This window comes from Schistocerca nitens, chromosome 6, assembly GCF_023898315.1.
Source record: "Schistocerca nitens isolate TAMUIC-IGC-003100 chromosome 6, iqSchNite1.1, whole genome shotgun sequence".
Classification (NCBI taxonomy): Eukaryota; Metazoa; Arthropoda; class Insecta; order Orthoptera; family Acrididae; genus Schistocerca; species Schistocerca nitens.
Window position 1 is genome coordinate 37,679,981 of NC_064619.1, and position 14,586 is coordinate 37,694,566.

At 45.1% G+C, this 14,586-nt stretch overlaps 1 protein-coding gene across 3 annotated transcripts in view; it reads left to right on the plus strand.

The window, feature by feature from the left end:
- Nucleotides 1–14,586, plus strand: part of LOC126262486 (voltage-dependent calcium channel subunit alpha-2/delta-3) — an 823,568-nt gene that overhangs the window by 768,497 nt on the left and 40,485 nt on the right. For all 3 annotated transcript variants that reach the window (XM_049959148.1, XM_049959149.1, XM_049959150.1), the window contains 3 exons: nt 7,271–7,410; nt 9,689–9,949; nt 12,379–12,526. In XM_049959148.1, coding sequence (XP_049815105.1) covers nt 7,271–7,410; nt 9,689–9,949; nt 12,379–12,526 — 549 coding nt within the window. The remainder of the gene's footprint in view (nt 1–7,270; nt 7,411–9,688; nt 9,950–12,378; nt 12,527–14,586) is intronic.

The following is a 14,586-nucleotide window of genomic DNA, read 5'->3' on the forward strand; positions in this document are numbered from 1 at the left end:
GCTTACTGATTTTTCTGCAAATAATATGATTTTCTGTTTATTACATTATTTTATGGGTTAGTGTGTCAGCTACTGCTCTCATTGGAGCCAATAACTAATAACAGAAGTAATGTAAAATCTGAGATGTATTATGTATACATTCCAGTCAAAAACCCACCCACTAAACTTAGAATTTCTGAAAGAAATTTCATTGTTGACCAAATAATCCATGGATATGCTGTAAATAGTCTTCATGGGTTTGCTGCCGGATGACGTTGGTGCAAATTCCACAATATTTCCTCGGAGTAACTGTCCAACATCTTCAGGTGGTTGAACCTTGCTGGTGGCTGGATATGACTGACAATATCCACACATCGACACCCTGCATACAGAACACACGTGCGAAGAATATGCAGGCACAGAAATCGTGCAAGTGCAATGATTTGCAGATATATGTGCCAGAGTCAAACAACCTCTGCTGAAAATCGCAGATTGGCCCTGCAAGTCTGCTGTATGCTGTGTTTACTAACAGTGTGGCCAGATGTTACTCATTAAAAAACTGTACTAGACCAATGTTATGATGGGCCTTTTATCAAAAATCTTGATTTAGTATTTCAACACGAGCCTACAACAACATACGTCATATTTCATGACCAATATTTTGAACTAGTGGATGGTGTTGCTATGGGAAGCCCTCTGTCTCCTGCGGTGGCTAATTATTTTTTTGAGGACTTAGAAGAAAAAGCTCTACAGTCAGCCACTCTCAAACCCTCTTGTTTTTTTCAGTATGTGGATTAGACATTTGCAGTGTGGCTACATGGACTTGATACTCCACCTATGTTTCTTCAGCATTTAAATTTGCTCCATCTGAAAATAAACTTCACAGTGTAAGTGGAGAAAGATGGTACTTTATCTTTTCTTGGTGTTTTGGTATGAAGGAAAGCAGATGGAACCTTGGGACACAGCATCTACCACTACCCAACACATACAGTTCTGTATTTGCAGGCTACAAGCTGCCATCACCCTGCACAATGCAGGAGTGCATAACGTACTTTAGTTCATAGAGCGCGTGTGGTATCTGACCCTGAAAGCCTGTCAGGTGAGAAGCAACATTTGAAGACAGTGTTCCGAGAAAATGATTATTCTGAGAGACAGATACGTAATGGATTCATGCCCAAGTGGGTTCAATCTGTGAAGCAGAATGAAGATACAAAGACACCCACAACTTTGGCCTTCTTCCTCGGGAGATGTTTTATTGACAATCCGCAGAACTCAGGAACCTCTTGGATTCGGTTAAGGATGATCTTGGCATGTTCTACATCCTGGAGGACCTCCTCACTACGGATCAATCGGAATGAAAGTAAATCTAATCTAATCAGGAAACGTGGTGTATATAAGATTCCTTGTCAGTGTGGGGTGCCATGTAGAGGCCAGACATGTCACACAGTACAAGAACGCTGCGATGAACATCAGTGTCATACACGCCTACGCCAACTGGAGAAGTCGACAATTGTAGAAAACTGTCTGAATGCAGGACATTGCATGATTTATGAGAAGGCAGAAGTTTTATCCCCATTTGTCCAATGAACACCCGTTCATCATCTGCATTTCTTCTTGGTGTAGCAATTGTAATGGCCAGTAGTGTATATAAACATGACAAGGCGTACTGAATAAGAACTTTTTCAGTTCTAAATTTAAGATATAAGTCCAGTATTGTCTGGTACATTGTACTTCATATGACACCAAGGGGAAAATAAATAAAATTTTCATTTTGTTTCTGTTGGAGAATATTTGATGATGAGGATTTCAGAGTATGCACTTTATACCTATCTTGGTATGGAAAGTACAATACTGATTACTAACTGCAGTAGCCACCAGAAAGATCGCGGGAGGCGCACATTGGCACGGCACGGCGCGTCACTGACAGTAGTTGCCGCAAGTAGAGTCCCGTCCACCAGAGGGCACGCGAGAATTCGGACGCGACCTCTGCCGGCATAACAACAACTCTGGCAGCACGGGCTGTGCCCAGTCAGTTAACGGGCATGCCTAGGACACAGTCCTGGTCTACGCTAAGTGAAGTGCGACGTAAACGTGAACAGTGTTACTACACAATTGGCGCCGAGTAGGGTCGTTCTTTCGCGTGTTGCGTCATTGCTCCGGTTTCGCAGCTTCTCCATGACATGGAGGATTTGGTGCGAGTTTTGGTTGCGCAGCAGATGGAGCTCATGGCCACCATGAAACAAGTGCTTCCGGCGTTGCTCTCCACGCCGTCTGCTCCGGCGCAGTTCCCTCCTCCCTTTCCCCTGTATGACGAGACGGCGGAGGATTGGGACACATATGAACATCGCCTTCGGCAGCATTTTGAGGCGTTTCATGTTGCCGATGCGGAGGTATGTCGTGCTCTCTTCTTGTCTTGGATATCTCCCTCGCTGTATCAAGTTTTGCGGCAGCTAGCGCCGTTGCAGGAACCCTCGTCCTTGTCTTTTGACGCATTGTGTTCATTGCTGTCTTCATATTATCGCCGCCGCACGCATGTTGTGGCGGCTAGGGTCGAGTTCTATCAATGCAAGAAGCAGCCCCATCAGTCTTACCGGGCGTGGGCCGCTGCCCTGCACGGTCTTAGTCGCAAGTGTCATTTTGTCACGGAGCAGTCGCGAGAGTCGTATGCCCACGTTATGGTATGCGACGTCATTGTTCGTTCGGCCCCTGATAGGGTGGTCCGGCAACGGGCCCTGCAGTTAGAAGACCCTTCCCTCGAGGAAGTCCTGTCCATTGCTCAATCGTATGAAGTCTCTCACGCCACAGGTCAACAGCTGGAAGAGTGGTGCGACGTCGCGGAGGTTCAGGGCGGCGCAGCCGCGTCCACTGTGTCCGGGGTGGACGACGTGCAAGCGGTACAATCCGGCCGTTACGGCCGCTCCCCATGGCGCGTAAACAGAATTCCGGCCGCCGGCCCCTGTTGCCGTCCTGTGCGTCGTGCTATATACATCATGATCGGTCAGAGTGCCCCCAGCGTTGGGCCGTTTGTCGCAAATGTAATAAAAAAGGTCACATTGCTAAAGTTTGCCGCTCAGCCTCAAAAGAATCGAAGGAAGCAGGTACAGAGGACATGGACGTTGACATTCAGGAAGTTTCATCGGGCCAGGCTCCCGATGCATCGGCACGCAAACTCTTTATCGAGGTGTCGGTTCGGTCACGCCGGTTACAACTGCAAGTAGATACGGGCGCGGCAGTTTCGTTGTTGAATGCACAAACTTATTCCGACCTTGGATCGCCCCCGTTGACGCCAGTTTACCGGCGTCTACGCGGTTATGGTAAACAGTTCATTCCCCTACTGGGTCAATTCACTACCGACGGGACTTAGAAATCAGTCACTCGGCCTATTACTTTTATTGTTGTCAGTGATGCGAGCTCCGCTAACCTTTTTGGCCTGGATGCCTTTCAAGCTTTCGGTTTTTCTGTCGCTGACACCATACAGTTGGTCTCCGAAGATGTTCCCTATCAATCATTGGAATCTTTGATCTCAGACTTTCCAGATATTTTTGAGGAGGGCCTGGGGCGTGTTTCAGATTTTGAAGCTCACTTAACATTGAAGGCGTCGGCTCGCCCGCGTTTTCTACGCGCGAGGCAGATCCCCTTGGCTCTCTGCCCTCAGGTAAAGGAAGAGCTAGACCGGCTGACAGCCCTAGGGGTCGTTCTTCCCATTTCTTCCAGTGAGTGGGCTTCGCCCCTCGTTATTGTAAGGAAGCCCTCGGGAAAATTACGTCTTTGTGGCGATTTCAAGGCCACCATTAATTCCCAATTCGTGGTGGACACCTATCCTTTGCCTCGTGCTGATGAATTGTTCTCCGCTGTGGCGGGAGGCCAATATTTTTCGAAAATTGATCTGTCGGAGGCTTCTCATCAGATACCACTTGATGAGGACTCCAAACGGCTGGCGGTCGTCAACACCCCCTTTTGGCCTTTACCAATATCAGCGGTTGGCCTTTGGAATATCCAGTGCCCCGGCGATATTCCAGCGTTATCTTGAGCATGTCACATCGACAATCCCTCATTGTATTAATTACCTGGATGACATAATTGTCACAGGCCGCAGCACGAAGGAACACTTGCACAACCTTTGCAGCCTCTTTCTCAAATTCAGGTCTGTGGGCTTGCGTTGCAACCTGCATAAGTCAACCTTCTTCCAACCGTCCATTGAGTATGTGGGTTACACCATCTCTCGGCACGGCATCCAGCCACTAGGAAGTTTGGTCCAAGGTATCGTCAACCTTCCTCGGCCCGCTTCGCTGAAAGAGTTACAAGCTTTTTTAGGCAAGATAGCCTATTACCACCGGTTCATTCCCAGGGCTTCTACTATAGCCCACCCCCTGTACTGCCTTCTGCACAAGGGTGTTCCTTTTGATTGGTCGCCTGCATGCGAGTGAGCGTTCACCTCGTTGAAGGGCCTCCTCACGTCAGACCCTTGTTTGACTACTTTTGATCCCCATAAGCCGTTGGTCCTGGCTACAGATGCTTCGCAGTATGGCATGGGGGCGGTCCTGGCCCATCGCAACGCAGATGGTTCCGAGCAACCACTGGCGTTTGCGTCTAAAACGCTTAGTCCCGCGCAGGCCCATTACTCCCAGGTGGAAAAAGAGGCTTTGGCCATTGTCTACGCTGTTACCAAGTTCCACCCTTTCTTGTATGGCACGAAGTTTCAGTTAATCACTGACCATAAGCCATTAATATCGTTATTTGGTCCCGCCTCTCAGATTCCGCATAGGGCAGCCCACAGACTACAGCGCTGGGCCTTGTTCCTCTCTAAGTACCATTATGACATTCATTTTCGCCCTACAGGACAGCATGCCAACGCCGACACTCTTTCCCGTCTTCCGGTGGGCGCGGATCCTACGTTCGATCGAGAGGAGATTATGTGTTTTCATTTGGATGTGGCGTCCCACCAAGCGGTTGATGGCTTCCCGATCACTAGTTCTCGAGTCGCCAGGGAAACGGCAGCTGACCCGGTTCTCCGGCAAGTAGTTCGCCTCATTCAACAGGGGTGGTCATCCCGCCCTCCGGGCCAGGCCTTGGATCCTCTTCGTAATTATTTTCTTCTACGAGACCGCCTCTCGGTCTTGGAAGGAGTTCTCCTTCTGGCTACCGATGATACAGCTCCTCGCGTGGTTGTTCCTGCAAGTTTACGAAGGGAGGTCCTCACGTTATTACATGCGGGGCACTGGGGTGTTTCCCGTACTAAAACCTTGGCTCGCAGACATGTGTACTGGCCCGGTATTGACAGAGAAATTGAGCACTTGGTGGCCGCCTGTTCCCAGTGTGCGAGCCAACACGCATCTCCCAGAGCAGTGTTCTCTTCATGGCCGCCAGCAACCCAAGCATGGGAATGTGTTCACATCGATTTTGCGGGCCCGTTTCTCAATGGCTTTTGGCTCATTGTCATTGATGCTTATTCCCGCTTCCCATATGTGGTTCGCTGCTCCTCAACCACTTCAGAAGTTGCAATCCAGGCACTAGCAAAAATCTTTTCTGTGGAAGGTCTGCCAATCACCCTGGTCTCGGACAATGGACCGCAGTTTATTTCGCAGACCTTCCAGGATTTTTGTAGGCGCTTCGGTATTCGCCACGTTTGCTCTCCCCCCTTCCATCCACAATCGAATGGGGAAGCCGAGCGCATGGTGCGCACATTTAAGACACAGATGAAAAAGTATGTGCACGAATTTCCTGCGGAGGAAGCATTGACGTTTTTCTTGATGGCATACCGGACCACACCAATGGGAGAACGCAGCCCCGCAGAGCTCCTCCATGGGCGTCAACCTAGGACTCTGCTGCGCCTCCTCCGGCCTGGTCCTCGCCAGTCTTCACAAAACGGAGTACCTGGTTTTCCACTGGGTATGTCGGTCTGGGCCCGTGGGTTTGGTCGGAATCCACGTTGGATACTGGCGGTGGTCCTGCGCCGAAATGGCCGCTGGCTCTATACCTTGCAGGCGGGGGACCGGGTGGTACGTCGTCACCAAAATCAGCTACGTCCACGTTCGGGCACCCACCCTCCGACCTCTTGGACACTGGCTTCCCCATTGCCGGCACCTGTGTTGGTTTCACAGGGGACGTTACCTCCTCTCCCCGCTGTGACTCTGCCGCACCGCGATGGTTCTCAGCCTTGGCAGCCTCCAGTAGCTCCAGCACCGGCATCGCCATCGTTCGAGATGCCCCAGCGAGAGCTGGCCCCCCTAGCAGGCCCGGTTTCTCAGGAGGCTGGTTCACCTGTGGTCGTCCCTTCCCCTTTGTCCCCGCCACTGCGTCTTGCCCCTCCCGAGGTGGAACAGGATCCGGAGTTCGACAGCTTGTCGCCCGTTCTGTCCTGGGCTCCGGTTGTGGGACGACGGGGGCCTCTTCGTGTGGGTCACTTCCAGCCGTATTCGAAGGTTCTGGCTCGAGGGTTGGCAGATCCCCTCGACTCCGGCCATCCAATGGATGTGGGGGTCATCGCTCCTGCCCGACGCTCCACCTTCCGACGCAGTGGATCACAGTGGCTTCACGCCCCGAAGGAGGAGGAGTGCAGTAGCCACCAGAAAGATCGCGGGAGGCGCACATTGGCACGGCGTGTCACTGACGGTAGTTGCTGCAAGTAGAGTCCCCTCCACCAGAGGGCACGCGAGAATTCGGACGCGACCTCTGCCAGCATAACAACAACAACAACTCCGGCAGCATGGGCCGTGCCCAGTCAGTTAACATCGGGCATGCCTAGGACACAGTCCCGGTATACGCTAAGTGAAGTGCGACGTAAACGTGAACAGTGTTACTACACTAACATTTTAATTAATTGTGTGTATGGTTTTATGATGCTATCCCATGAGTAATTGACGGTACTGTGACTGGTATTGACCACCCAGATGTCATCTTGAGTCTGTCAATAGAGGAAAAGAGAGGCAGTATAGAATCTATAAAATCTGCTAAGTAACTATCTATGTAATAATTATTGAATTGAATGGACTCATTTTGTAAGCAGTGATGTAACTTTCCCATTCCGTTGTCAACAATACTAAACATATCATTTGGTTGAAGTCAAGGTTTTATAGGTTGTGTGAGAAACACTCTTTGTTTATTCACACATGTCTGTATTGTATCATAAAAATTTAATCAGTCAGTCTCTTTATCTCCATGGACAGTAAGCCATTTTTCCACCCAAAAAAAAAGTGACTTATTTAATGTAATGACATTGACTTACTTCAGTATTGTAATGAGATAGAAATTCTCCTGTGATTAACTGTGTTTGTTCTTTTGCTTTGCTCAGGTGAGAAGAATGGAAGCCTGGTGACAGCCAGTCACGCCATATTCCACTCAAAGGATCATCTCAGTGCCCCAGCTGCAGTTGTTGGTTTTCAGTTCCAGCACTCAGCTCTTTCAACATTATTCAGGAATATAACATACAGTGTGCGTACTTTCTTCTACCTTTGTTTGAGATTAATGTTTCCTAGGACCTGTTCATAAAGGAAAACATGTTTTGTTAGAGATTGAAAAAAAAAAAAACTTATTAAAACTTCTGTGAATATTTTACTGTGAATGTTTTAGGAAGAGTTAAAGGTAACTGCAGTTACAAATCTTCATCACTATAAACGTTAAAAGCACTACATAATAATAAAAACACTTTTTGCCAATATTCCATGAAAAATTTTATTATGTTTTATGCCACCTAGGTTTCAGGTTGCGAGTTCTTGGTCAAAATCAGTTGTAGATATACATACTGATAGCAGATAATTTACCATAAACTGGAATGCAGCATATTTGTGAGGAACTGGATGCTCTGTAATAACTAGAATAAAGGAATCTGTCAATTTGTCCTTCCTGTATATTTTAAACTGGTGGATTCATGTCTGTATGTTTATAATACTGTCTAGAAAGCTGTTCCATATGGAATTGTTTGTTTTCATTCTAGAAAGTTACCTAGGGATTTTGAATTCATTGATCATAATACACCAGAAAAACAAAATAGCATCTTCATAAATAGTAAGGAGACCACTCACCGAGTAGCAGAAGCATTGAATCATTGAAAGAAAAGGCACACACAAAAGATATTGAAAACTTTACTAGTTTTCAGCAGAAATCCGAGCGCGTACGCACGTGACACACACACACACACACACACACACACACACACACACACACACACACAAAAGACAGTGCTGGGATTGCAGTTCAGCAGATGGACTAGCATGGGGAGCGTGTCATGAGATGTGGGTAGAGGGAGGAAGAGGCAGAAAGCGTGAGGAGGAGTTGAGGAAGGGTAACTAGTTGCTTGGAGAGAGGCAGTAGGTACGCAAGTTAGGAATGTGGGAAGGAGGGGTGGCAGGTGCATTTGCTAGGCATGCCGCACATGGGTACCTGAGCTGGTGACATGCTTTGCATGAAGAAGGTGGAGTGGAAATGTGGTTGAGAGGGAGTAACATGACTGAAGAAGGGGAAACTGGTGGGTACAGAGACTGGAGACTGTGGATTGGTAGAGACTGAGCCCAGGAGAACTACACTGGTAAATAATGTATTACAAAGATAATCCCATCTATGTAGTATAGAAAAGATTGTTCAGTGGGAAGGATCCAGATAGTGCAGGTTGCGAAGCAGTCATTGTACTCAAACAGGTTGTGGTCAGCAATGTGTTGTGGCACTGAGACTTCATCTTTGTTCTTGGCCACAGTTTGATGGTGACCTGTTATTCTAGTGGACAGTTGGTCAGTAGTCATGCCCATATAAAGTGATGTTTAATGATAAATAAATGTGGACAAGACCACCAACTGTCTGCCCACCAGACTGAATGGCCATTGTCAAACTTTGACCAGAACAGTGACTCAACACACTGTTGAGCCCAACATGCCCAAGTTCAGTGGCTGCTTCACAACCCCTGCCACCTGGATCCTTCCTTCCAGCACCCGCTTCTGTGTTATGTAGGTGGGAGCTATCCTTGCAACACATCCTTTGCTCCTGTTACACTCCTGGCCTCAGTCTCCACTATCCCAATGTCCTCACACCTCCTAATCAGCAGTTTCCACTTCCTCTGCATGTCACCCCATCCCAATCCATGTCTCCACATCACCATCTTCATGTGCCGAATGTCTGGCACATGCAGTTGCCCCCACTCCCTCTTGCATTTCTAGCCTGCACACCTGATGCCTCCCTCCAAGCCATTAGCTACCCCTCCTCCTGCTTCCTGTCTGTTTCTTCCTCTACCTCCCCCCCCCCCCCCCCCCCCCCTGAGGCAACTCTCCTCCCAGTCCAGCTGCTGAAAGGTACACAGGTGTGTGTGTGTGTGTGTGTGTGTGTGTGTGTGTGTGTGTGTGTGTGTGTGTGTGTGTGTGGGTGGGTGGGTGGGTGTGGGCAGGGGGGGGGGGGGGGGGGGGACCTGCACATGTGCATGTGGATGGGAAGGAAAGAAAAGGAGATCAAATTTGCTATTGGTAAATAAATCACTGTCTGTGCTCGGTACATCTTCTGTGTTCAGCGGAACTATTAAAATATTCTAAATGCATATTTTTTCCATACAGTAGTCTGTCACTGTATACATTGCTCACATTTCTGTGAGAAGCAAGCCAAAAAAACTTCTTAAATGTTAGAATCATCTGCTTTCGTCATTTGTACTGTTAAAAATTATTTCAGTGTGTGTAACAAGTACTTATGTTTTTGTGTGTGCATTTTGCTTATACAAAGGAAATTGTTTCAGTGTTTAGACGTTCTACCAAACTGCACTAGGAACAGAACGTGTGCATCAGACATTTTGGAATGCTACCTCCTGGATAACAACGGATATGTCGTCGTTTCTGAAAATCACAGAGACACGGGAAAGTTTTTTGGTGAAGTCCGACATTCAGTTATGAATCAGCTGATAGAGCAGAATGTGTTCCAAAGTATACACATTTTTGACTATCAAGCTGTGTGTTTCAGACCAAAGTCAACAGACAATGCAGCATCATTTCGCATCACAGTGAGTTTATGTTACAGATACATGAGCATGTACTTCATTATGAAAAATAGTATACGATGTGGGTTAAATTACATACTAAAAGCAAAATATTAATGGGAAAGAAAACATTATCTTGCTCTAATTCTTTATTAGCATGAACTTTCACAAATTCTTTTACTTTAACATTTACGTACACCTTTTGTATATGTTACATAAAAATAATTATTTTCAGGGTAGAAGAGAGAATAATTTTTAGTGTCATTTTTATTTCAGTATTAGAAACTCATATATGCTCTAAAGCAATCACAGATATGGAGAACATGTATGATATGATTCTATATCCCCCACTCTCTCTCTCTCTCTCTCTCTCTCTCTCTCTCTCTCTCTCTCTCTCTCACACACACACACACACACACACACACACACTTTTAAAAACAATCCACTCCACAGCTCAGAAAGCAACACACAAGAGTTCTCAGTCCCTCATGATGGGACATGGTGAGATAATTGTTATTAGTTCTTGTATTATGGAGGCAATATCTTATATGTCAATCACTTGTGCACATACATCTATACGCAGCAAACCCAGTGTGAAGTGTATGGCAGAGGATACTTCCCAATGTACCACATGCAGAACTCCTCGCTGTTCTCTTTGTGTATGAGACTTGGGAAGAATCACTGCTTAACTTCCTCTGTGCATGCCATAATTAGGCTAATCTTGTCCATATGGGGGTGATACCTAATAGGCTGTAATATTTTCCTAGATGCATCATTAATACTGGTCACTGAAACATTTTAAGTAGACTTTTGCAGGTTAGTAGGCATCTATCGTTAAGTGTCTGCCACTTCAAGTTTTTCAGCATCTCTGTGATGATCTTCCTTACATCCTGTGACCATCTGCACCATTCTTCTATGTATATGCTAAATATTCCCGGTTAGTTCTATTTGGTATGGGTCCACACACTTGAGCAACTTTCTTTATCTTTGTTTGAATCTATGTGATCACACAATTTAATATTCCTACAAATTGTTACACCCAAGTATCTATAATAGTTTACGAATTCCATTTGTGACTCATTGATATTTCAGTCCTTGAATACAATGGTTTTCCATTTTATGTAGTACTTCCTGTCATTTCTTTCAAATTTGATATTTTATAATAGAGGGAAACATTCCACATGGGAAAAATATATATAAAAAAACAAAGATGCTGTAACTTACCAAACGAGAAAGCGCTGTTATGTTGATAGACACAATAGAAAACACACAAACACACACACAAATGTCAAGCTTTCGCAACCCAAGGTTGATTCATAAGGGAAGAGGGAAGGAGAGGGAAAGACGAAAGGATTTGGGTTTTAAGGGAAAGGGTAACAAGTGATTCCAATCCCAGGAGTGGAAAGACTTACCTTAGAGGGAAAAAAGGACAGGTATACACTCACACATACACACATATCCATCCGCACATATACAGACACAGGCAGACATATGTAAATGCTGTCCAGAATTTCTACAGAGTGGTTCCAGGAACATTCTTCTGAATTTAAACACTTCCTCTGGCCAACAAACTCCTCAGACTTGGGACAGCCCTACAGGATTCGTGGTGTTAATTCCCTCTAGCACTCATTAGTCGAGTCCATGCCATGTTCTGTTGCAGAATTTCTGCGTACTTGCGGGGCCCCTACATGATATTAGGCCAGTTTACCAGTTTCTTTGGTTCTTCAGTGTAGTAGGGAAGGTAAACGCTTCACTTCAGTTCTTCGGAGAATTTTAGGAAAGTGTGTTTCATCTGAAAAGGAGACCATATATGTGACACTATAGTGACCCGTTATTGAGTAGTGCTCAAGTGTCTAGGGTCCACACCGGGTCAGAGTCAAGGAAGACATCAAAGCAATTCAGGGGCGGGCTGCTACATTTGTTACTGACAGGTTCAAACAGCGAGCAGGTATTATGGAGGTGCTTCAGGAACTCAAGTGGAAATCTCTGGAGGGAAGATGACTTTTTTTAGGTGCACTGTTGCAAAATTTTAGAGAACCAGTATTTTTAGTTGGCCGTAGAATGATTCTATTGCTACCAACATTCATTTCATGTAAGAACCATGAAGGTAAGATAAGAGAAATTGGGCTTGTACTGAGGCTTATAAACAGTCATTTTTCTCTCACTTTATTTATAAGTGGAACAGGATAGGAAATGATTAGTAGTGGTGCAGGTTACCCTCTGTCATGCACAGTATGGTGACTTGCAGAGTATGTAAATAGATTAGATACTGCTACTAATGTAAGTTATATGAGCTTCATTTCCCCTCCTCATAATGCTATTGCAGAATTTCCTTGTTGGTATTCAAAGGAAATTTATTGTTAATGTACTGAAGCATTATTTTTAGTGTTATGTATTTAGTACAATTTAATGTAGAAAGTAAGTGTTGTAATTACCCTTTTCTATTTTAACAGCCCTTGACACACTTTTTAAAGCTGCTAGACTGGTTGATTGGAAATGTTGTGTGGTTAGCAGCTCATACAAACTTACATCTCATGTGGCTGCAAGATGATGTGGCTGCTACAGCTATTTCTGGGGCATCTTCACAGCCTGATCCAGGAGGTAATATTTGCACTTCAATCAGAAATTCTCCATCACTTCTTTGTGGTTCGTATGGGTATACTGTTGTGATAACAATGTAATCTCTTTCTTAGTGTCCAGTTCTTTGTACACAGTCATATGTAGAACTACTTATAAAGGACCAGATTGAGAAATGTAAAATAAGTAAGAAGGAAACATTAATAGACTGCTGTTGACCATATTTACTACCATGGAATACAGTGTTTATTTTATTTGTTCATAAAAATGGTCTCAGGTATGAATTAAATTTACTTTTGAATTTTCAAACATTGATGACTTGTTGCACAATGTCTGTGGTCATATTATTTGAGATTTTCTGAGCAGGAATGGGAGGGGTACATGTTTCACTTTGGGCAAGGAAGGAAAGACAGCATGGAAGCTATACTTGTGTTTAGTATTGTTATTACAATATGAGGTGCATCTAAAAATGTTTATTGAATGCACTAGTATCTAAATATCACACACACACACACACACACACAAACACAAACACACACACACACACACACTCCTTCATTGACATTAGGATAATAGTGCATTCAATGAAGCAAAGCATAAACTCTTCATCTCTATGGTACTGAAGTTGTCAGTAGAGAAAATGTTTATACTGGTTAATACTTTATAGACAGAAAGCAAACTTTTTAATGGTGTTCCATGTTTGGGATTCCAATATTATTTTTGGGCAGAAAAACTCTGGAACAAATGAGTAAAAATCAATACATGATTGAATTTTTGTTCATCCTGAGGTGCTACCAACATGGTCATGGACATGTGATCTGTGGAAATTATGATTTATCATCCTCTTGGCCTCAGTGATAACACATACAGATAAAATTTCTTGTGGTCACCTATTCTGATGTTTTGTTGATTTGGCCCTACAAGGTAGGCCCAAACAACCATGTTTCAGTAGAAGTTTAAGAACACCACCTCCCCTTGTGCTGTTTGTTTGATGAGAGAAGGAGTGAATTTCCTTCTAAACTACTGAAATAACTCATAAAGATTCCACGTTGAACTCCTGTATTAACTCTTCTTAATACAATAACTCATTACTTCCATTCACAATAACGTTCACACTCTTCAAAATAAGTTATAATGACTGTCTGATCTTTACATCATCTTAGTTCAGATGACAAGATTCAACTGATAGTTTATTAGATATTTGCGTATCACATCTTTTATATTGTTGTCTCATGACAACCCTATTCTCTGTGGCTGCAAGACACATCCAAGCCGTGACGTCAAGGAACAAGTGGCCCCACAGCAAGTGGAGATGCTAACTCTCTGTCCTACCTTGTACGAGGTGCATTCGAGTTCTAAGGCCTCCAATTTCTTTTTCTAATTAACTACTCACCCAAAATCGATGAAACTGGCGTTACTTCTCGATGTAATCGCCCTGCAGACGTACACATTTTTCACAATGCTGACACCATGATTCCATGGCAGCGGCGAAGGCTTCTTTAGGAGTCTGTTTTGACCACTGGAAAATCGCTGCGTCAATAGCAGCACGGCTGGTGAATGTGCGGCCACGGAGAGTGTCTTTCATTATTGGAAAAAGCTAAAAGTCACTAGGAGCCAGGTCAGGTGAGTAGGGAGCATGAGGAATCACTTCAAAGTTGTTATCACGAAGAAACTGTTGCGTAACATTAGCTCGATGTGCGGGAGCATTGTCTTGGTGAAACAGCACACGTGCAGCCCTTCCCGTAAGTTTTTGTTGCAGTGCAGGAAGGAATTTGTTCTTCAAAACATTTTCGTAGGATGCACCTGTTACTGTAGTGCCCTTTGGAATGCAATGGGTAAGGATTACGCCCTCGCTGTCCCAGAACATGGACACCATCATTTTTTCAGCACTGGCGGTTACCCGAAATGTTTTTGGTGGCGGTGAATGTGTGTGCTTCCATTGAGCTGACTGGCCCTTTGTTTCTGGATTGAAAAATGGCATCCACGTCTCATCCATTGTCACAACTGACGAAAAGAAAGTCCCATTCATGCTGTCATTGCGCGTCAACATTGCTTGGCAACATGCCACACGGGCAGCCATGTGG